We start from the raw sequence: 25,000 nt of genomic DNA, 5'->3' as shown, positions 1-25,000 counted from the left end.
TACCAGTCTTGACACTCCCTCACGCTACCAGTCTTGACACTCCCTCACGCTACCAGTCTTGACACTCCCTCACGCTACCAGTCTTGACACTCCCTCACGCTACCAGTCTTGACATTCCCTCTTGCTACCAGTCTCCACACTCCCTCACGCTACCAGTCTCCACCCTCCCTCACGCTACCAGTCTTGACACTCCCTCTTGCTACCAGTCTTCACACTCCCTCACGCTACCAGTCTTCACACTCCCTCTTGCTACCAGTCTCCACCCTCCCTCACGCTACCAGTCTTGACACTCCCTCTTGCTACCAGTCTTCACACTCCCTCACGCTACCAGTCTTCACACTCCCTCTTGCTACCAGTCTCCACCCTCCCTCACGCTACCAGTCTTGACACTCCCTCTTGCTACCAGTCTTGACACTCCCTCACGCTACCAGTCTCCACCCTCCCTCACGCTACCAGTCTTGACACTCCCTCTTGCTACCAGTCTTGACACTCCCTCACGCTACCAGTCTCCACCCTCCCTCTATCTTCCAGTCTCCACACTCCCTCTCGCTTTCTGGGAAAATCCTGGGAAATATAAGTTTACACCAGTTTAATGAATGTAAACAATATTGTCAAAATCCTCATGTTTAGTGACATGATTAATTCCAGTAGTTTTTCCTTGTAGCTCATGCCGCTCAGCTCTGGTACTAGTCTTGTGCCACACCTCAGAACTTTCTCTTGTGTTTGGTTAGACACGAACTCCACGCTGCAGCAGCACCATACTCCAAAATTAGTCAGACATATGTGAACTATACAAAGTCCTGAATGATTCCTTACACATGGTTCTAAAGGCAGTTCCAAAGTTGACCAACCAAACATCTGCTACCGAAGACATCATTTTTATGTGGGGCTTCAGGGTACATGACCCCGCGTGACGGCCATCCCCCACATCTCTCCTCCTGGTTCTTGAAGGATTTCATCTCCCAAAAGTTTCTTGTGCGCGCGTGTGGAGCTGTGGATAAGCGGATTAGTGAATCCGAAAAATGTCAAGAATATTATAAGATTATCATCACGTTGACTTCACCCAAGAGTAAAATCACTAATGGTGGAAAGACTCGTTCCTCTAGGGTCTTATTTGGACCAAGTCACCAGACCCAAGACATTGAAGGTAACACAGTTTCCACTTAGGTTAGTAATGCAAGTGAGAAAATTGTCTCAAAATCTCGTTGTTTCATTTTTTTCCTGTGGCCTAATGACACCAGGAAAGGCCAGCACCAGCCAGGCGAAGTGTGCTCCCAGGATCTTCTCGCCAATGAGTATCGTCAGTGTTTTATTAGAGACGTTGTAATAATACGAGAATTAAATTTCATGTGCAATTATATATATATATATATATATATATATATATATATATATATATATATATATATATATATATATATATATATATATATATATATATATATAGAAGGGGTACCACCTCTGGTGCAAGTGTAGGGACCCATAGCCTCGGAGAAGAAAATAAAGAGTACTCAGAGAAGACCTTGTGGATCCTCACTGAACACTTTGATATATAACACTTTATATATATATTATACATGGAGAGATTATTTTTCAACTTCCCCCCAACAATGAAGAAAAACATAAGAAATATTTTAAAGATTCGTGTTAGAATCATTAATCTTACTTAGAGAGAGAGAGAGACAGAGAGACAGAGAGACAGAGAGAGAGAGAGAGAGAGAGAGAGAGAGAGAGAGAGAGAGAGAGAAACAAATTTGTAAGCCCCTCGTAATTGCCAGAACAAACAAATTAAATGCATGACGATAGTCTATATATTTACTGCATGAGCCACCTCACCACCTTTCATTACCTCTCTCCTATCAGCAGCAAAGTGGTTATTACACAGACCTTCCCCCCTATGTGACTCAGAAACCATACTAGGTGTAATTAGGAAAGTTAATTACACACAAAAGAGTAAGTCGGTGAAGGTTACCGTGGGTCGACATGCCCGTGAAACCAATTACAGGATTAAGTTGATTAGCGAATGTCAGCTCCATAATATCGTGTACGTCTCTGTTATCTAAATACATCATGGTGGTAATTATTGCTTTCCATAGTTTTAAAAATTGCATATTGATAATCCAGGTAATCAATTGTTTGTTTATAACAATGTATTGTGACAACAATGTTCATACTATGTGCAGACAGCAAGTCACAAAAACGTGGCTGAACATTAGGCACTCAATCCACACACCTGTAGATAAAGGAAGCGGCGACGTTTCGGTCCATCCAGGACCGAAACGAATCGGTCCATCCAGGTATACCAGCACTAGTTATAGAATAACTAGATGGTATACTTGGTGAAAGTTGAGTCTCCCTCCCTTCCCCTTCTTTCTTCCCTTCAACCCTCCTCTCTCTTTGTCTTTCCCTCTTCTCCTTTTCTCATCTTTATTTTCCTCTACTCCTACCCAATCCGCCGTACTCCCATCTCTCCTCTATCGCTTCCTCTTTTACTCTATTCTCCTATACTCCCCTCTCCAATCTTATCCATTTTCTCGCTCTCTCCAAAACCCTCCCACTCATTTCTCAGAATATAAATTGCCAGCAAACGCAATGTAACCACAACGCTATTTTTGCGATTGTCGCAACGTTGCAGCAATGTAATGAAACAACATTGTAACAACGTAGGTTAAAAAAAACTTGTTAGTTGGGATATAATGCTTTAAAAAAAGTTGTTGAAAACTCTCTGGAAAACAAAATCCCGATTTCAGATTTCATAGAAGTCGCTGGGATTCGGAATGCGAGCTGATGCTTTTGAACGGGGGGACTGTTATCTTGTGTTGGGTGAGGCTAGCCCAAAGCCTCTGGCCTCCAACCCCGAAAATTCTATTTTTTATAGATAACAAATTACCTCAATAGAAGAAAACATTTTGTAGAGAGGGGGGAGGATCCTATAGGAAGCAGACCAAGGAGCATGATATATTTTCGCAGCATGCTTGAAGAATTATGAAAGTAATTATGAGGGGATTAAAGTTAGTAATTCCCCCCCCCTCCCCTCCCCTATGTGGAATTAATGGATAAAGATAAGGTGTGCAAGGAATGGGGAAGGAAAATAGTGTAGAGAGAATGATTTGATAGTTATGGATGAGTGAGAGTGTGAGAGTAAGAACTGCCACGATATATGATATAACTATATGAAATATAGTTGACTATTAATGACCAAAGACACCACAGAACAAATGTATTAATCAAGGAAAACAACCAATGATTTGTATACTATAATAACATAAACAATAGGGGGTTAATTTATATACTATAATAACATAAACAATAGGGGGTTAATTTATATTGTTATTATGAGTACTTTCGTGTTTATTTTACTAATGTGGGAAGAGTCGGGTGAACTAAACTAAACAGGAAGCAGTTCGAACCATTTTAATTTTTTAGTTTGTTTCTCCTATACTTTAACCCCCGTTACTACCCCCCCCCCCCCCTTTAAAACCAAACACCAACATTCTTCAACCCCAAGCACCTGGGGCCAGATCCACGAAAGCAGTTACGCTAGCACTTACGAACCTGTACATCTTTTCTCAATCTTTGGCGGCTTTGTTTACAATTATTAAACAGTCAATGAGCTCCGAAGCACCAGGAGGCTGTTTATAACAATAACAGGAGCCGGTCGGCCGAGCGGACAGCACGTTGGACTCGTGATCCTGTGGTCCTGGGTTCGATCCCAGGCGTCGGCGAGAAACAATGGGCAGAGTTTCTTTCACCCTATGCCCCTGTTACCTAGCAGTAAAATAGGTACCTGGGTGTTAGTCAGCTGTCACGGGCTGCTTCCTGGGGGTGGAGGCCTGGTCGAGGACCGGGCCGCGGGGACACTAAAAAGCCCCGAAATTATCTCAAGATATTATCTCAAGATAACAACAGTTGATTGGCAAGTTTTCATGCTTGTAAACTGTTTAATAAATGTAACCAAAGCCGTCAAAGATTGAGAAAAGATGTACATGTTCGTAAGTACTTGCGTAAGTGCTTTCGTGAATCTGGTCCCTGGTTATCTTGAAGTTATTTATCTTGAGATGATTTCGGGGCTTAGTGTCCCCGCGGCCCAATCCTCGATCAGGCGTCCACCCTCCAGGAAGCAGCCCGTAGCAGCTGTCTAATTCCCAGGTACCTATTTACTGCTAGGTAACAGGGGCATCAGGGGTGTAAGAAACATTTTGCCCATTTGTCTCCGCCTCCACTGGGGATCGAACCCGGAACATCAGGACTACGAGTCCTAAGCACTGTCCACCCAGCTGTCAGGCGCACCGGACCCAGCTTCAACTCTAAAGACCCCCATTTCAGACTCATTAACACCCACTCCTCGTCTCTTCCAATTAGAGCGTTCTGCCAGTGAAGTATATATTTATATCCGTGTGTCCTTGGCAAGTTTAACAACTTGAAGGGTGTGATATATATGAAATATATTGTATAGGGAGATACCGCCTCTGGGTGTAACCAAGCACTTGGATCGGACGATAGAGCGACGGTCTTGTCTCTTAGATTGGCGTTCAATCCCCGATCGTTCAAGTGTCCCAGACAAAAGACAAGGACACAGAAGGTGTTTCCCCTCTGGATCGTTCAGATATATATATATATATATATATATATATATATATATATATATATATATATATATATATATATATATATATATATATGTTCTCACCTATTTGTGCTTACGGGGGTTGAGCTTTAGCTCTTTGGTCCCGCTTCTCAACTATCAATCAACTGGTGTACAGATTCCTGAGCCTACTGGGCTCTATCATATCTACATTTGAAACTGTGTATGGAGTCAGCCTCCACCACATCACAGCCTAATGCATTCCACCTGTTAACTACTCTGACACTGAAGAAGTTCTTTCTAACGTCCCTGTGGCTGCTGGTGGGTACTCAGTTTCCACCTGTGTCCCCTTGTTCGCGTACCACCAGTGTTGAGTAGTTTATCCTTGTCTACCCTGTCAATTCCCCTGAGGATTTTGTAGGGATGTGTGTGTGTGTGTTTATGTGTGTGTCAGTATATTTCATTACCAATCCCCGGCCCTCGATATTATAGGAGTACCACCTTTGTTTTTATTTCCCGAGTATCTTTGCCCATAACCTCTAAAACCTGAGATGAGAAGTCAGGGTAACTTGCCTCAGCTCCTGGGCCACCACCGATCGTTGAACATCACGAAAGACAGTACATTCACCCATTCTTTGAGACCAAAGGATACTATCTCTCACCAATAACCATTCCACCTTCGTAAAATCAACCTACCAAGGAGATATTCTGTGTATTCTTGGCTTGAAAAAGCATTGTTCCTAGCGGTTGTCGCACAGGTCGATCGCGTCACAATAGGAGTATTTGCATGCCAAACAGCAGCAGCAGCAAGGTCCCGGGGTGCTGGGATAGCTTCAGGGAAGCTATAAAGTAGCGCTGCTAGCAATAAGGAGCACTTGACGGAATCAAAAAGCTTCAGGCACAAAGTAGCAGCAGACAACATGTAATCCCAGACTGTATGCTACAGTCTACTGAAATCCCAGACTGTAGTATACACCAATCGACAACATCAAGTGCCACTTGACAACTTCAAGTAGTAAAACTTATTCAAATTACAATCCAGCATAAAAGCCACTAGGAAGCTTCAAGTACCACTAGGAAGCTTCAAGTACCACTAGGAAGCTTCAAGTACCACTAGGAAGCTTCAAGTACCACTAGGAAGCTTCAAGTACCACTAGACAGCATCACGTACCACTAGTTTGCCTTAAGTACACAAAAGAATCCCCAAGATCACACAGCCAAACAAAGGCACTAAACAGAGGTTTATAATGATAACAGCAGATGTAAGAGCCAGAAGCATCAGCAGCATCCACAGAACGGTTCCTGGCACACACATTACCATCATTAGGCCTGCGACGTGTTCGAACATCTTTATTCCACGTCATAAGAAAAAAAAAAGAGAGAGGAGTCCGCCTCGTCTCAAAACTTCTCCTCAAGTCATATCTTGAAATTCGACTTTCGTTTTCCATTTTCTGGAGATCGCTTTTCATTTCCTCTTCGTCTGGACGATAAGTTTCTGGCGAGGACTTGCAGGATCCTCGAGATCAGAGTCCCGCGGGTCGGCGAGATTCGCGTCCGCGCGCAAGAAATACGATTGCGATTAATTTTATCGGAACTTAACTCATTTCCCAGGAGAAGGACACCCATTCCAGTCAAGGTTTCTTGGGAATAACAAGGTCTGCTTCTCTCTCACGTTTCTTAATTTTTTTTAAAGCTTTCTTCTCTTGTTAGCAGGGTATAAGCTCTCTTCCTCTTCCTCCTCCTCCTCCTCTTCCCACTACTCGTTTTAAGCTTAGTCGACAGCTTAGAACATGATCCATCGAACTGTTTACCTCTGATTTCGTAATTTGTTTTGGGATGGTTTGGCGTTGGGTTTCATGCCTATCAACTTTTGGAGGTCTGTTAAGCCTTTGATATGCTATTGGTCAACTAGAAGGTATACTTTAGCTCTGAGTATACTTCAGGACTAAGCTAAACTCTTGGTGTATACTCACCGAGAAAAAGGATACCCCATTTTGTATGAAACATCGTCTTATGAAAAAGAGGGGAGGAAGGGGGGGGCACGAATGGTTATAAGGTTCGGTGTCCAATCGTCCTCCCCTGTCCATTCTAGACGAAGATATGCACTACACTCCCCGAGTACTGCATATCTTCTTCCCCGAGACAAAGGATCCCCCCACTTATCACAACCAAATACTAAATCAAGAAAAAGAAGACGCAATCTGTTCCATTGAATTGTATTAGAAACTTATAACAGTAACACTTCGTAGCAAGCAAGGAACTATCAGGGAAAAAGCGCCAAGCCATTAAGACTATATGGCACTGGGAAGGAATCAGGATAAGGATTTGGGATGGGACGGAGGAAAGGAATGATGCCCAACCACTTGGACGGTCGGGGGATTGAACGCCGACCTGCATGAAGCGAGACCGTCGTTCTACCGTCCAGCCCAAATAATTGGTCACTTCGTAGCAAATTAATCTTAAATAACACTAAAGTATCAACTGAAACTGGTAAGAATCACAAGGTAACCCAATCCGATTCTTCCGTCGTAAATTAACCACCTTGTTTCCTAGCATTTAAAGCTTCGTGGCTGGAAACTGGAAGTATTACCCCACATGCCATTTCCTATCAATTCTACCAACCCAATTGCTCTGAATGGAGTTTCCTCTTGGCAATTTAGCGCCAGAGAATTGCCCATAGTAGTTAGCGAGTCTGTTCCTCTCAATTGCTTCTACACTGAAACTTGTGTCCGCGAAGTGGGTAATTATTGTACTCTCCTCGATGTCTAGGCAATGTTTTCCAAGAGCGCCTGACCTGTCTTCAGTAATGAAGCAGAGTTTCGAAACAAGAGCAGCGATTAATTGTATACTTTTAATTGTACCGTTATTATTGATGCTTAAGCCATACCTATTCCAATAGCATTTCTTACCTAATGACATGTAATATTTATGTGTAAGAGAGAGAGAGAGAGAGAGAGAGAGAGAGAGAGAGAGAGAGAGAGAGAGAGAGAGAGAGAGAGAGAGAGAGAGAGAGAGAGAGAGAGAGAGAGAGAGAGAGAATGATAACACAAAGATATGAGTCTGAGCCATAATACAACGATAACGTCCCACAGGTCTGCGAATATCAGCAACAAGATAACCTTTGATGTTATGAAAAAGTTGCCTGAGCACCGCGAGGAATTAGGCAAGGTTAAAGATGACTTTTCTATATCTAGTTTGAATCGCTCTAAATGACTGTGGCAGTTGCTTTAAATTGATGCGAACGCTCTTGCTTGTCGAGGAGGTTGTGGGGCGCGGGTGGTTGTGTGGGGCAGGTGATTGTGATGGTTGTGTGGGGCAGGTGATTGTGATGGTTGTGTGGGGCAGGTGATTGTGATGGTTGTGTGGGGCAGGTGATTGTGATGGTTGTGATGGTCCGGGATTGAGAGTTGTAAGAGGGAGTTTGAGAATTGAGGGGGAAGAAACTGTTGTAGAAATGACAGGGTTGTGACAGGTTTGAGAGTGAAGGACGTGACAGGGGTGGGGGGGGGGGCTTGTACCCACTGTGGGAGTGGGGGGGGGGTGACTGTTGTGGGAAATACAGGTGAAGGAAATCAAGAGACAGTAGAAAAGAAGGCGCAGAAGCGCATCAATGATATGCGGAAAAAGCAAGAGAAGATAAGAAAAGATATAACAAGCGCAGACAAGGATAGGAAGTGGTAGAATAAGGAGTAAGACCTATATAGAGGTAGATGGAGTGGATAGGTAAAGAGAAGTAAGAGGAGGAAGGAAGAGGAAATGGTGAAAGGATAGGTTAGAGGAGGAATACGAGACAATGTAAGGAGAGGCAGGAGTTGAGGCATCAGGTATCAGTGTAAGTTATGAGGGAGAGATGAGTCGGCTGATAAGAAGAGACTGAAGATAAAGAAGGATAGAAATTTTAGATGGAAAGTGGAATGATCAAGACGATTTAGTGTAGAAGACAAGAAATATGAAGAGCTAATTGGTAGAATGAACAGAAACAAAATACTATGAAGACGTAGAAGTAGAAGAAGGTAGACGATGCCTAAGAGGATTGCAGGCGAGGTTGCAGTAGATAGTTGATATGGAAGGTTGAAACTGAAATAAGTTTATTGAGGTAAAACACACACAAAGGGATGAGGTAGCTATTCTCACCCCGTTCAGTACATCGTGTTAATACATACATAGACACACATCACAACCAATACACATATTACCGAACATTCTGAGAGATAAACATATACATTTATACACATGGAAGGTTGGGAAAGAACGAATAGGTATATGTAAGGAGATAATGATAACAAGGATGTGGTGGTAAGAGGCAACAGGAAGATGTGGTAGTAGTGTGGAGGGAAGGATGATAAAGGAGGAGGAGCCTTGACAGAAACATCAAAGCAAGCGAGACGGAGATAGGAAGCACACAGGAGATAGCGAGTCTGAAGAAGAAGAAGAGGCAACAAGATCCTACAATTGAGGGCTTCTCTTGGGAGTCCCGCGCGGGACCTGACGTTGAAGCCAGTTAACAACACACTCACATTTGCTCTCCCCAGACAGTTGCTTCTATTTGGACCGTGTGAGGTTCTAGGTGCCTTCACAACATGAATGAATAAGAGTTCATTTTTCATCCCAGAAAATTATATAAATGGCTGCACTTGCTAGGATGACTCCGTGGTGATTACTCTAGGGATGTGCTTAGTGCTACCATTTATCTAGATCCCGGAAACCCAACCACTTGGATTGGACGGTAGAGCGACGGTCTCGCTTCATGCAGGTCGGCGTTCAATTCCCCGACTGGCCAAGTGGTTGGGCACTATTCTTTCTAGAGCCCGGGGGCTAGAGGGTCCTGAACCATCGACCTGCTCCTGCCTTCCCATCCTCTTGCTATGTTGTTTTTGTTGTTTTAGATTCAGCTACTCGGAACATAATGTTCCAAGCAGCACGGGTTATGGTGATCCCGCCGTACTCACCTGGCACAGGAGAGGTGCCCTGCAGCTACGGTTAACCCACTTATAAACTTCAAAACCACTTTGATTGGTCGGTAGAGCGACGGCGTCGCTTTTTACAGGTCTGCGTTCTATCCCCGAGGAATTAAGTGGTTGGCGGTGGTTTCCATCAATGCTCGTTGGTATTTTTTTTATTTTCTTACTGCTTCTTTGCTTACTTTGTCAATTCAACTTAGAATAATTTATGTCGTTATCATGTCACCCAGGTGAGTGGGGAGAGGTAAAGAGGTATCTCAGGAAAAAGCCTTATTGCATGTCTTCGAACCTCCGAGCACAGTCTCCAGTGGTGTAGTGGTAAGACACTCGCCTGGCGTTCCGCGAGCGCTATGTCATGGGTTCATATCCTAGGCCGGGGAGGATTTACTGGGCGCAATTCCTTAACTGTAGCCTCTGTTTAACGCAACAGTAAAATGTGTACTTGGATGAAAAAACGATTCTTCGCGGCAGGGGATCGTATTCCAGGGACTTGCCCGAAACGCTACGCGTACTAGTGGCTGTACAAGAATGTAACAACTCTTGTATATATCTCAAAAAAAAAAAAAAAAAAAAAAACTTTTCTACTTTTCTTTTCTGCCTTTTCAGGTGGGAGTTCCATGCCATGGCTGCATACTCGCGAATTGGTCTCACGAATGTTGAACATATAGTGCTCAGAAACCTCCTTAGGTTTCCTAAAAGTTATCCAGACGTTGGGTAGTTTGGCTTACAATCCAACATTATTCTGGTAAGTGATTCTGGCGCTAGATTTGGTCCTGTGCAATTTGTTCATATCTCCCCTCTCCCTTTCCTCTGTCCCCATCCCCTTTCTTCCCCTCTCATCTCTCTATCCTTATCCTTATCCTCTCTCACCCTCATCTTCTTACCCTCCCAACCTTTTCCCATCCAAGATTCAGCCATCCAAGAGGGGGCATGGGCATGAATAGCCCGTAAATTTAAACAGATACACATTTTGAACTATACTGGTGGGGTACTCGGCTGCACCCATTTTGTTACGGGATATTCATGCCCGTGCCTCCTCTTAATCTTCATCAATCAACCAATAGGCTGCACCCAGGTCTCTTCCCCCCTCTCTCTATCATTCCCCATTCTGCACCCAATCACCCCCTTTGTCCCTCCCCACATTCTCCCCCTTCTTCCTTCCACCTTTCCCCTCTGTTCCACATTCTTCCCCTCCCGCTCTAAGAAAATTTATTTCTATGAAGCACTGAAATATCTAAATGGTCTCCCCAGAAAAGTTATTATGATCACATGGGGGGTATTTATAAATGCTAACATTTCTTAAAATATTTAACTATGGCCTACCCGACCAGCCTATGTCCGTCCCGTACCCCAGCCCATTCTCCCTGCAAATTTGAGTGAGGCTAGCGCCAGACGTCTGGACTCCTAATCAGACAAACATTCACTCTTACATCACAGATTTCACTATTTTCCCATCCACATCCCTATAAGCTTCAAAGGCATTGCATTATATCTTCAAAGAACAAGGAATTGAATTGCCTTCCATTCCAGCCAATCGCTTATAATAGCAGTTTGGCTTACCTTTACTGCCATTATCCCTAACTGGATAACTTACTCAACCATAACCCAATACGGGCCGCCGCTGTGGAAAAATCTGAGATTACATTAGGCAGACCCGCGATTCTTAGTCATGAATGGGGTAATTCCTGGTAAAAATACAAACTTAGTAATACCGGTTAGGTTAGGTTAGTCATGAATGGGGTAATTCATGGCTAAAATACAAACTTGGTAATACAGGTTTTACCTTAAGACATATATACACTGTTTTGATCCAGTGTATCCATATTATTACTATACACTGTGTCCTAACTTTGTAAATAAACTGTATGTTTTGTTTCATTTATAAATGTACTTTGTGTATGTATTACGTGTCTGTATGTACGGTGGAGTGTTAAATATTTCAAGGTGTTGATATATATACGTTTTGGGTGTCTTGTTAAAATGTTAAGAGCTTGTTGAGTGACGTGTAAGAGCGCTGGCCTGTGTGTGTGTGTGTGTGTGTGTGTGTTTGTGTGTGTGTGTGTGTGTGTGTGTGTGTGTGTGTGTGTGTGTGAGATGATTTACAGCAGCCAAACCAGGTGATTGATTACTGCAGGTGTTGTAATGAATTATTATTATGATCAGTTATTATTATATTTAGTAAACATCTACGTATATTCCAGTACATTACTACATAATGTGATATTTAAATTGTTATCAAGTGTACCCTGAGAGCGAAGGGTACATCGAAGGGTAAATTATCCATAGTTGGTAGTACCAGAGGTTACCTGTAGGGTGGTCGAGAGGTCCTCCTCACTGGTCTGGGTTCCGTGGGACTACATAATGTGATATTTAAATTGTTATCAAGTGTACCCTGAGAGCGAAGGGTACATCGAAGGGTGAATTATCCATAGTTGGCAGTACCCGAGGTTACCTGTAGGGTGGTCGAGAGGTCCTCCTCACTGGTCTGGGTTCCGTGGGAGGATTCGGTAGTTTAGTATTGATCTCTGAGGAACTAATTTGATATCCTTTTCATGTAGGGTAAGAGTATTGATTTATTGTGAATCTGTATCATCAGTGTATATCTTTTAAATTGACTTGTATAATTTCGTGGTTTAAAGTGACGTTGTATTTGTCCGTGTGGGGGACTTAGTCGGTTTGTCAAGCCATCTGGGACAATAACTTTTTCAGTGATTACTGACTTTGACAGTCTTGAGGGACAAAGTTTTTGAGAAAGTCCCAGTGACTAAGTTGCCAAGTGCTGGATACTTTAACGTTGTTGAGTCTATAGCAACTTTAATTTTGATAGTCCTTGGGGACTATCAAAATTATTTTGATAGTGTCTCACTATATTGAGATAGAGACACACTCAGTACAACTTATCCACATTAACTTCAACTGCCGTCTAGTGTAGCAATGTTCCTAAGTTACATGGAAACTAAGCTCGTGACTAGTTTAACTTAAGAGCATCTAGTAAATCTAGTTTAACAATGTTGCCGAGTTTCGTCCACCTTAAGCTTGACTTGTTTAACTTAGAAGCATCTAGCTTCAGTAACAAGTACCAATGTTATTAACTTTAATGTTGTAACGAATGTTTGTAAAGAGCTGCTGTTACGTGTGATAAGTTTATCCACGTAAACTGGTGGTGTTTTACTGTAGACTTTTACCATATTCTTAGATTGTATAAAATTATGATATACTTGAGGCCAGGAGTGCCCACTGTTGAGAAAGTAAAGTCTACACCACGAGCATTGCATACTTATCATCACACACACACACACACACACACACACACACACACACACACACACACACACACACACACACACACACACACACACACACAGATTCTCAAGGGAAACGACAGGGTTGATAAAGACGAGCTATTTAACACAAGGGGCACACGCACTAGGGGACACAGGTGGAAACTGAGTGCCCAAATGAGCTACAGAGATATTAGAAAGAACTCTTTTAGTGTCAGAGTGGTTGACAAATGGAATGCATTAGGAAGTAATGTGGTGGAGGCTGACTCCATACACAGTTTCAATTGTAGATATGATAGAGCCCAATAGGCTCAGGAACCTGTACACCTGTTGATTGACGGTTGAGAAGCGGGACCAAAGAGCCAGAGCTCAACCCCCGCAAGCACAACTAGGTGAGTACTAGGTGAGTACACACACACACACACACACACACACACACACACACACACACACACACACACACACACACACACACACACACACACACACACACACACACCTAGAATCCCCTGTTCCTGGTAGCAATAAGCACTATGCAGGTATCATGAGGCAGAGCACTGTATGCACCAGCTTCTCCTTATTGCTCGTTATATCTAGTGAACGACGTCGGGCAACTCCCTTATCTCTCCTCTGAATGCAGTGGCACTCACAACGAACGATCCGAGTGCTTGGTGGCCCTATTCTCCACATCCCGGCAGACACAACCTACTTGCACTCAACTTGGTCAGATAACAAGCCATTTCAATAACAATGGCTCTTAAAGACTCGACATTAAGACGCCACGTTGTGCCTAATGACAATTAGCTACGACAAAATTTTTAAGAAGGAAATCCTGGAGAAGTATTTCAAGGCATAATGACACCTTTTCAAATGCTTTGTGAACAGGAAACTGTTGAAGAACCGACTACATGATAAAGGAATCCGACACTGTAATTAAAATGTTCCATTAGTTAGAGAAGGAAGGACACTAATTTAAAAGCTTTACACCTTGCGTTAGTAAAGTTTGACGCATAATCTGACGCAAAAACACATGCCTCACACACTGGTGTACGCAACACCTACACGAGACAACACCTTAAAGATCTACACGCATGTTGTTTGATGATCCTTCATCTCAGCATCCTCATCACTCGAATAAGATTTGCGTTACTCAGTATCCTTTAACTACTCACAACAATAATCTTCCTTAGCAAGAAACCCAGTGTTAGGACTCATCAAGCCCTTGCGAGTCCCCCTTGCGAAACCTGTACATCAATCTTCGAGTGTGGAGGCTTAGTCTGCATTTAATAAACAGTTAACGAGCTTGGAAACTCTTCCAAGTCGTTCTCGTCCCAATGTTATAATTATTTTAAGCAATTCCATAGCGCTTGGCAGTTCACAAACGTTTTAATACATGTAAACAAAGTCGCAGTGAGTAAGGTAAGATGCACAGGTTTCGTAAAAGGGACACGTATAAAAGCTTGTTGAATTCTATCCTATTGGTCATGTGTGAGAAGTAAACCACATACCAGAAGATGTGGAGACGACGACGTTTCGGTCGTACTCGGTTACACAATCGACTTCATGATGGTCCAGGGCCGACCGAAACGTCGCCGTCGTCTCTTCACTTTCTACTTTCTAGTGTGTGTGGTTTGGTGAGCATGTTTCAGCCACGTTATTGTGACTCCTCGTCTGCCTGTGGTTACGTACATTTTTTTACGCAATATGTAAGAAACATATAAGAATATATTTAAGGAATATCATTAATTATTATATATTATGAAAATAATATTATCTATAATGATTACCTTATATCTATAATGATTAAATATTTTGTAATGATTATCAGTCTATAATAATTTCCAGTCGTCACAAAAAAAAAACACGAAATCCAAAAATATAATGCACTAAACTGCATCTATGGGTAACCTCTTGGGCTCTGATTTTGATCAGTGACACATCACCTGATACCAGGAGTGGATCCATTACATCACTTGGTACCAGGAATGGATTCAGCACATCACTTGGTACCAGAAGAGCATCTAACACATCACCTGGTACTAGGAGTTTAAACTAGCAAGTGGCCTATTACTCAGGAATGAGAGGAGGCAGTTTGCCAACATGCCACATAATCGTTGTCACGTCACTTATGAATTAAGGCGATGAGTTTACTCTAATTTTCAAGAAACCACCAAAATCTCTCTCTCTCTCTCTCTCTCTCTCTCTCTCTCTCTCTCTCTCTCTCTCTCTCTCTCTCTTTCCCTTGTCAGTACAAAGCTCCTTTCATGCAACTGAGTGTTTCAACTAGCCACTGTAGTCAACACTATAGTATGGTCGTCATGTCTAAATCAATCATTCTGGAACATGGAATAACTTATGACTGAATAATAATACAACCCAAAAAGAAATGTCACATTATTTCGTACTGCTCAAATGTTGCTGTTATCAGCCAAAACATTGAGGTCGTAACTGGGATTATCTCTAATTACGCTTTTTAAAACCAACAAAAGCCTTTTGTTTAACGCATTATTCGAAACTATGATTTTTTTTTTTACCAAAGATTTTTTTCCACACTGCTGCATAAATTAACACAAAAGTTTTCCGACGCTTAACTCTCAAAAATACCTTCATGAGTTTTAGCATCACAAAGGGAAGCGGGGACGACACTGGATGGTGGATGGTTGGGCGGTTAGTAACTTTTGCTAACATTATTTGCTTGCTACTAAAAGGGGGGTTTATATTGGCTAAAATTTACTTCTATATGTGTGTGTATGTATGTTGTGCTTGCGGGGGATGAGCTCTGGCTCTTTGGTCTCGCCTCTCAACTGTCTATCAGCTGGTGTACAGGTTTCTGAGCCTATTGGGCTCTATCATATCTACATTTGAAATTGTGTATAGAGTCTGCCTCCATCACATCACTACTTAATGCATTCCACATTTGTTAACTACTCTGACACTGAAAAAGTTCTTTCTAAAGTCCCTGTGGCTCATTTGTGTGTGTGTGTGTGTGTGTGTGTGTGTGTGTGTGTGTGTGTGTGTGTGTGTGTGTGTGTGTGTGTGTGTGTGTGTGTATAAAATCATTGTCTAGGGAACTTCGGAGCTGTGGTTCGTAAACTCATCACGCAGATAGCGACTGATATCACTGTATCTTAGAGATCCAAACAAAATTCTGACAAGGATTATCAAGCTATCAAAACTTACAATAATTTTCCCGAAGTAGCATTTCTACACTATTTCAATATACTTTCGTGGTAGTCTAACATAAGTTGTATTCAGCATTTGAAAGACTTCTTTGTTCATGCTCCTAAATATCTTTTCTCTCTGACAGATTAAACATCTTATAGTTGCTCTTGTTTACATCTCACGGTTGTACAGGTTTTTCTCTCTGCCGGACAGTGGCGAAGCCGTTCGGGTAATCCAGGAAGGTCCAGCATGGCCTTGCATGTCTGCTTCCACTAGATATTTCACCTTTTGCATTTCTTATGTGTGGGTTTAGGCATTCACATGGGTTTGGATTTTGAGAACGGCTGTTGAATTCAGAATGAAAATAAAAAATGTTTTTAGTTAACTGACTAAAAATTAATTGAAGTTATGCTGTATTGAAAGGACTGTAATACGTACTAGATATTTATAAAAAAAATTTTTACATTTTACATTTTTACATTTTTACATTTTTATAAAAAAAAAATTTTTCGCTCGTTGAAAGAGCGAAACAACTTCACCTTACTGATAGCATCTTGACCCCATTCCAACCCTCGATTGTCAAATGCAACCTTCGGCTGGTCAAGTAGTTGCACCAGCAAAGTGTTGAGGAAGACCAAGTGCTCACTCAGTGGGTAAACTTGACTTTTCAGGAAAATTCGCGCGGAAAATCGCTATACGTGGTTATCTGTGTATGAGGATTTTGTGTATGTTTCAGGCAAAGAAAAGCACCTTGCATGTCTTGAAAAGATATTTCTCGCAAACTGAAAATTAATATATTTATATAATATTAATTTGTGAAACCTGATGGTAATCGCATTTCTAAAAACAAATTATTACAATGTAACATGCTAAGAAACGTATAAATTAATGCAAACAAATGACAAAAGATACGATTAAAATAATGCAAGCAAACTACAGGTTTAATCACCATCCCTCACCCACCCATTAAACACTCCCCTCCCCCCCTCATCCCCCCCCCCCCAAACATGGGGGAATCATTAAACACCCCCCATTTCTCCCCTCTCCCTCTCCCCTCACAAACACGTCGCTGTGAGCAGCATCAAAATATAATTCCCGGATTATTTTCAAGTCGTGATAGGATTTTTCCTCATATGTTTTTGTGACTACTTGAGTCCTACACCTTGACTACACCAAGCGCGCAAGCCTTGATCAAGTACCCGAGGACGTTGCTTCAAGTTTACCAGAGTCTAGCACTAGGAAACAGGAGGAGAGAATATGTATACTCAAAGAGGTTTACCCCATTTCTAGGTGCATATAAATAGTTTTATTTAGTTCTAGACTATGTTCAGTGTTAGATGTGTGTGTTAGACTGTGTTGTGTTAGACATTGTTGTTGTTAAAGATTTGCTACCTGGAACCGTTCCAAGTAGCACAGACTATGGTGAGCCCGTAGCTGTAAGACTGTGTTAGATTTGCTGATTGGTCAGCTCATACGGTGGCCTTGAAAACCCACTACAGGTTGATACACCGACACACTACTAAAGGAGAAAGTGACCATCTGTGAGTGACTCTGAGCTTCCGTTCTAAATAAGAACCAATTACATTACGTGACAGCAAATGCATACAGTTTGAGCCTTCATGTGAGGGTCTCTCTCTCCTCTAACCAAAAAAATCGATGGTTTTCTAATAACCAAACATATTTTCGACCGTATTTTACACATGAAGTGTTTTTCTTCCCGGCGTACTGCTACCACAAACAGCTCGCTGTCTCCCGAGGGTCTTAGGATATATAATACTTTGTATTTTGTGAGTGTAAGCACCAAAATGTTCTCACCGAGAAATGCTAGTGTTATCGAACTCCATCTTCCTTGACATTGCCTTTTCAATGCTTCCTTTATTGCATTTATTCTCACGCACTACACCTTTAAACAGTTCCCTTTATATACGGCTCTAATGTTGAATAGCTTTTGTAACGCGTGTCTTGTGTCTCCAGTGTCCATTGAAGACCCTCGTTCGGTTTGGTCGTCGCTTTAAACATTAACTTTTAATTGGAGAGCATTGAGGGACCTTGCATCTTGTTATGAGGTCCGCTGTTTATTCTTGTTGTGTGGTAATGTCTAATTTCCTCGACTGAACGTCGCATGTTGGAAACCAGTCCTCTTTGCGTGTGTGTGTGTGTGTTGTGTGTGTGTGTGTGTGTGTGTGTGTGTGTGTGTGTGTGTGTGTGTGTGTGTGTGTGTGTGTGTGTGTGGTGTGTGTGTGTGTGTGTGTGTGTGTGTGTGTGTGTGTGTGTGTGTATTCACCTAGTTGTGCTTGTGGGGGTTGAGCTCTGCTCTTTCGGCCCGCCTCTCAACTGTCAATCAACTGCTACTAACTACTAACTTTTTTTTACACACACATACACACACACACACACACACAGACGTTAGAAGGAACTTTTTCAGTGTCAGAGTAATTAACGGATGGAATGCATTAGGCAGTGATGTGGTGGAGGCAGACTCCATACACAGTTTTAAATGTAGATATGATAGAGCCCAGTAGGCTCAGGAATCTGTACACCTGTTGATTGACAGTTGAGAGACGGGACCAAAGAGCCAAAGCTCAACCCCCGCAAGCACAAATAGGTGAGTACAAATAGGTGAGTACACACACACACACACACACACACACACACACACACACACACACACACACACACACACACACAGAAATCAGCCCGTAACAACTGTCTAACTCTCAGGTACCTATTTACTGCTAGGTAACAGGGGCATGAAGGTGAAAGAAACTCTGCCCATTTGTCTTTGCCGGCGCCGGGAATCGAACCCGGGCCATCACAGGATTACGAGTCCTGCGCGCTGTCCACTCAGCTACCAGACCCCTGTGAGTGTGTGTGTGTGTGTGTGTGTGTGTGTGTGTGTGTGTGTGTGTGTGTGTGTGTGTGTGTGTGTGTGTGTGTGTGTGTGTGTGTGCTAGTGAGTGCGGGTAATGCCAGCTGTATTCAACTGCCCGTTTTAACAACCCGACAAACGTTCTGAACCAAGGTGTTTTACCTAACCAGAAGTGCACGAACGCCGGCAAACAATCTGATACCGCTGCTGAAGACTAGATCACACACCAGAAGATCAGGAGACGACGAAGTTTCGGTCCGTCGTGGACCATTAGCAAGTCGACTGTGGACCATTATCATCAAGAACCGATGCTCTTAAGTCCGAGAAAAAGTTAATTTAGTGGTGCTCTTAACTGCACTTACACAACGGAATTTTCAGACTTTACGGAACTCTCCACGTAACGAGAAAGACAGCGAGTCCTTTCCCTCAGGATCTCGCTCTCTCTCACTACTCCGTCTATCCCTCCACCAGAAAACTAGCGAGAATACATCTTGCAGGAGATGACACGACTCCCTGAGGAGTTCATCAAATCTTCGTTACAGCCAAAACTGGCATTCTACATCAATCGTGCGGTTAGGGATTACGGGTTGCCAACGAATCCCAAAATATCAAGACTTCATTCCCCACACACGCAAAATTTCAGCTGTCACCTTCTGTTTCCCTCACTGGTATTATGCCTGGATTCAGGGGTGCCTACAGGACTAAGCCTGCTCTTACCGTACTCTCTTCCCCTCAATCTCTCTCTCTCTCTCTCTCCCCCTGCGAGAGGCGAGAGGACTCAACCGGTTGATGGAACGAGGGAAGAGGATATTGGAGAGGCTCCCACACCAATCCTGAACCAGCACCAACCTTATATGTTTTTAAGGCGCGCATAATCTCACTGATCTCGTGCAGACTCTCCTCTTACGCTCAAAGTCATATTTTGAAGGAGAAATATAGTTTCACAGATGAATGTGTTTCGAGATATTGGTTGTAAGAGTTCACCCTGCTATCTGCATTTCCATGTAACTGTTCACCCTTCTATCTGCATTTCCATAGAACTTGTCACCATGCTATCTGCATTTCCATGGAACTTGAAAGAAAATATTTATGAAAATGACATATCTTGGGAGTGCCTGACACTTTTGGTGATGCTCTGACCTCTTTGTATGGCACTTTTTATGACAACTATTTTTCACATATTTACGTAAACGAATAATAATATGTTTCTGTAACACTGATTTTCTATATACACAAATATCATGCTTTCTGACCAACGGTATTTAATAGAGTTGAAACTTCTGAGTTTCAACTCTAGTAAGTAACAGTAACTCACCTTTGGTATTGTTTTCTTGCCTGACGTTACAAGTCCAACAACTGTCTAGTGTTTCTGTCTTGATTTATAATTACCTAATTTATCAATATTTGCATGTATCTATTGATGTGTCCACCCATCTATCGATATTCCCATCTCTCTGTACATTTCAATCAATGTCCCTCTATACCCTATATCAACGCCTCTCTACTTATGCCTCCAATCTATGCCTCCCTTGTTATGCCTCCCTATCTGTGTCCCGGTCCGTATCTACCAGACTATATATATCTTTTATATATATATATATATCATTACCAATATCTATATCAATACCTTTCTAATCCACACAACAACATCTCTCCCACACAATATACTCCATATCATTCTTCTCCCCCTCCCACCACAATGCCCACGGCGCCACTAACAACTCAACCATCTACCCCCACACAACACCCGTAACACGATCGTCCTCCCCCCCCCCCCTCCCCCCAACACCCCCCACAGCACTTTACAGCTTCTACTCCACAATACCCTTTCATTCTGCCAACAAAACCTTCAGCTTCTCCCATCCACAATACCTGCCGCTCCGTCCCGACAATATCCTGGTCTATGCTTCTCACAATGCTCTTCTCTAGGCATTACGGCAGCGCACAGTAAGGCATCTAATGGTGTGTCCTTATGAATAGTCTCGGGAATTTCTGTGACTTCGAAACGCGTTAAAAAAATTGTGTTTGGTTTATAAATGGATGTTATAAGTAAAATTTCCTTGTTCGGAGGCTTTTTATAGAGCCTCACTTTTTATTAGGCGATCTGGTAAGCAGAGTCACCGTGGAAGAATGTGTTTCATGTAAATTTTTGGTTAGCAGACTGCAAATAAATCCTGGTAAATACTGGTAAATCCGTCAACACGGAGATTTAGCCCGGCAGGAAGAGACTCTGGCTGATGGGGTGTATTGTATAAGGATTTATTTTGATATAGATGCTGAAAATATTTTATTGAATAAAATATAAAATTTTGGCCTTGGATTTTCTTTCAGTGGATGATGGGTAGACAGCAATATTGTGCCTTTTCACCAATTCCGTTTGTTTCTTCATACATATGTACAGAATGTTGCATGATTGTGGATACAATTATTGTGACGGACGGATGTGGGAAGCAGCGTTCACACTCAACAAACATAAAAACATCCCAGAATCCTCTATTTCCACTGTGATTTAGAGCTGGAATTCCATCACGAATATCTGCTCGTGTACTTCCGAACAGAACGCAAAACACAAATTAACTTATCTATTGCTTTCAATATACAGGTGTGTCAGGATTGAACATATTATATTTACCATTAAATTATTATTTGTGTTATTATTTGTTATTAACATTAAATTAAAAGTATTTTACCATTATCTAATATATTCTTGTTCATCAATTCCTATATGAAATATATTTTCACATAATACCGAAAGATTCATATAAAAAAATAACAAACTTTTACTGAATTTAAAATATAGATGTTTACATTGTTAAATTTTTAATGCGAGCTTTTTATATTTTATTTTATATATCAATTTTGTATATCAAAGTATACATGCTCTTCTGGACTGCAAATATTTAATCTGGTTGCTTTCTAGTATCAGTAAATACCGTAAATTTTCACAGAATTTTAACTGGGAATGTAAATGTTGTGTTCTTTCAATATACAACATTTTTCTAATCTTGGGATTTGGTTGTCCTTGAATTATGACATACCTTTACCTTTAATAGGTTAAGTAATAATTGTAATTACGAAGCAATAAGATGCTTATCTTATCATACTAAGAAGGTTAGGTAAGGTCGGTGTTTTCTATGAAGCTTTTCAAGGTAAACTAGTATGTTTAGTATGTCACATATGCACGTATTTAATAAGTCAATATTGACTATACGAAAGTGCGAGAACGGGTTGTACTATTACCTATTCCCATTCATACCTATTTCCCACGCTCTATATGGGCTGATTTCCTTGAAATACATTTTAATTTCAACCTGCCATATGATAACCCGTCCTAGTAAGCTTTCCCAACGTCTAGAAACTGTCGAACTAAAGTGCCCTATTCTAACCTACCAAGATGACCCACGAACAGAAAACGGAAAATATTGCAATTTCGTGAGCGCCTATCATTTTCTAGTACGATAATTTTGGCGTTTAGGTAAATTATACGTCAAAATGCGACGCTCTTTTACGAGGACAGGTTTGATATAGAGGACAACCACGGAGATAACTATCATGGGATTTATCTATATCTACCATATTTCCCACGAACTAACCTTAAACGCTCATTTTAAAAGGAAAAAAAAAGGACCCATATTTGTGAATGAAAACCACGGAATTTCTTAGAACGTCACGCCATAAAAATTAAAAAACCCCGATTGGAGGATAAATTAAGAGTTACCATTCCCCAACCCAATAACACACACCCCCAAAAAAAATATTAAAAAAAACGTGTCTCTATGAAAATAAACTTTCCGTCCTTGTCAAATTCAAGTTGTTTATGTGGCATCGCCAAAATATTCCATTTTCACCCTGGAGTTGGTTTCCAGTTTTAATTCCAAGAAGTGCTTGGTCATACGTTACATAAAAGGTGTACTATTCTGGCCTATATTTTCTCCCTTTGTCTTCCCAATCAATCTAGATGAGACTCGCTGTAAAAAAGAGACACAGACAGACCTCAAGGCCACAGTGACACTGCTGGAGTTATCCCTTTTATTCTATTAATCAGCGTCATCAAGGCTTCTTGAGGTTATCTTGAGATGATTTCGGGGCTTTAGTGTCCCCGCGGCCCGGTCCTCGACCAGGCCTCCACCCCCAGGAAGCAGCCCGTGACAGCTGACTAACACCCAGGTACCTATTTTACTGCTAGGTAACAGGGGCATAGGGTGAAACAAACTCTGCCCATTGTTTCTCGCCGGCGCCTGGGATCGAACCCAGGACCACAGGATCACAAATCCAGCGTGCTGTCCGCTCGGCCGACTGGCTCCCCCCCAATGGTTTGAACAATTTTCTAAAGTTGATTCTTGATATTGATTTCCGTCGTCCGTGTTGTTGTATAGATGAGAAAGGTTGAGAGGGAGTTCGTAGGAATTGTTTTTTTAATATTTTTAGTAACATGGTGAATAGGTAGGTTGTTAGAAATCTTCACTGATGCCCTTTGATCCACCAGGGGCTACGTGGAGCTTCCTGTGATCCACCAGGGGGCTACGTGGACCTTCCTGTGATCCACCAGGGGCTACGTGGAGCTTCCTGTGATCCACCAGGGGGCAACGTGGAGCTTCCTGTGATCCACCAGGGGCTACGTGGAGCTTCCTGTGATCCACCAGGGGGCTACGTGGACCTTCCTGTGATCCACCAGGGGCTACGTGGAGCTTCCTGTCATCCACCAGGGGGCTACGTGGAGCTTCCTGTGATCCACCAGGGGGCAACGTGGACCTCCCTGTGATCCACCAGGGGGCTACGTGGACCTTCCTGTGATCCACCAGGGGCTACGTGGAGCTTCCTGTGATCCACCAGGGGGCTACGTGGAGCTTCCTGTGATCCACCAGGGGCTATGTGGAGCTTCCTGCGATCCACCAGGGGCTACGTGGAGCTTCCTGTGATCCACCAGGGGCTACGTGGAGCTTCCTGTGATCCACCAGGGGGCTACGTGGACCTTCCTGTGATCCACCAGGGGCTACGTGGAGCTTCCTGTGATCCACCAGGGGGCTACGTGGAGCTTCCTGTGATCCACCAGGGGCTATGTGGAGCTTCCTGCGATCCACCAGGGGCTACGTGGAGCTTCCTGTGATCCACCAGGGGCTACGTGGAGCTTCCTGTCATCCACCAGGGGGCTACGTGGACCTTCCTTGTGATCCACCAGGACCGTCGTGGACCTCCCTGTGATCCACCGAGGACAGCAACGATTCCCTGTGATCCACACAGGCCAACACAAAGCCCTTATGATCCACCCCGACCCAGCACGAATCCATCCCTGCGATGGTCAGAGCTACAGTAAGGAGCACCGGTGATCCACCGAAGCTTGCAAGCAATCCCTGTGATCCTCCAGGTCCAGCCACGGAGCCTCTGGGATTCGATACGGAGCCCCTACACCTTCAACCATCCCCGGAAGGCAACAACGAACATTTCTTAAAGAATACTTGCAGTGACTCGCCGCTAAACTATCAGAATAACCTTTCTCTTATCCTCCATATTCTTATCCTTATTTTCCTCTTATCTTATCCTTATCCTCCTCCTCCATCCAAGGCGACCCGACGCCTCCTCAAAAATCTACAACAAAACTTTATTATTCCCCCCCCCCCTAGCACTAATAAAATTCTTCCTCGCGTGTTTGACATGATTATGCGCGCGCGTCTTTGTGATGTCTTCGGTTCTGCGTTTATTTCGCGTTTATAACCTGTTTTTATATCACGCTGTTCGTCTCGGGTTATCTCTGATACAGGGGGTTCGAGTCGTGTATAAGACCCGGGATTGCTGGGAGGGGAGGGGGGGGGGAAGAGGGGAAGGGAGGAGATTACATTATTTTTGAATGCCTCTTTAAACATTTTTATATTCTAACATTTCAAGGAAACTATCGCCCAGTCTCGGCACTTTTCTCACGGCTCGACGTCCCCGTCCCGCCCAGTTTGGTGCCCAAATGGTTTCTCTCCATTACTGCCGCTCTGAAACTGACCCCCAAGCTTACAGTAAGGTTCTGAGAGTTTTATGGCGTCCCACCGTGTACCCCTGCGTCCCACTGCGTCCCACCGTGTATCCCTGCGTCCCACTGCGTCCCACCGTGTACCCCTGCGTCCCACCGTGTACCCCTGCGTCCCACTGCGTCCCA

At 42.9% G+C, this 25,000-nt stretch overlaps 2 protein-coding genes across 2 annotated transcripts in view; both read left to right on the top strand.

The window, feature by feature from the left end:
• LOC138351085 (neuroblast differentiation-associated protein AHNAK-like) overlaps positions 1–23,620 on the top strand; it is a 45,678-nt gene extending 22,058 nt beyond the window's left edge. The window contains exon 3 of the mRNA XM_069302712.1: positions 23,345–23,620. Coding sequence (XP_069158813.1) covers positions 23,345–23,620 — 276 coding nt within the window. The remainder of the gene's footprint in view (positions 1–23,344) is intronic.
• A 1,191-nt stretch (positions 23,621–24,811) lies between these two features.
• LOC123764674 (keratin-associated protein 16-1-like) overlaps positions 24,812–25,000 on the top strand; it is a 6,268-nt gene continuing 6,079 nt past the window's right edge. Inside the window, exon 1 of the mRNA XM_045752648.2 lies at positions 24,812–25,000. This exon is cut by the window's right edge and continues 393 nt beyond it. Within this exon, the coding sequence (XP_045608604.2) occupies positions 24,812–25,000 (189 nt within the window).

Source organism: Procambarus clarkii, chromosome 48 (genome assembly GCF_040958095.1).
Source record: "Procambarus clarkii isolate CNS0578487 chromosome 48, FALCON_Pclarkii_2.0, whole genome shotgun sequence".
Taxonomy (NCBI): Eukaryota; Metazoa; Arthropoda; class Malacostraca; order Decapoda; family Cambaridae; genus Procambarus; species Procambarus clarkii.
The sequence above is the reverse complement of the archived record's forward strand: the minus strand, read 5'-3'. Positions and strand labels throughout refer to the sequence as shown.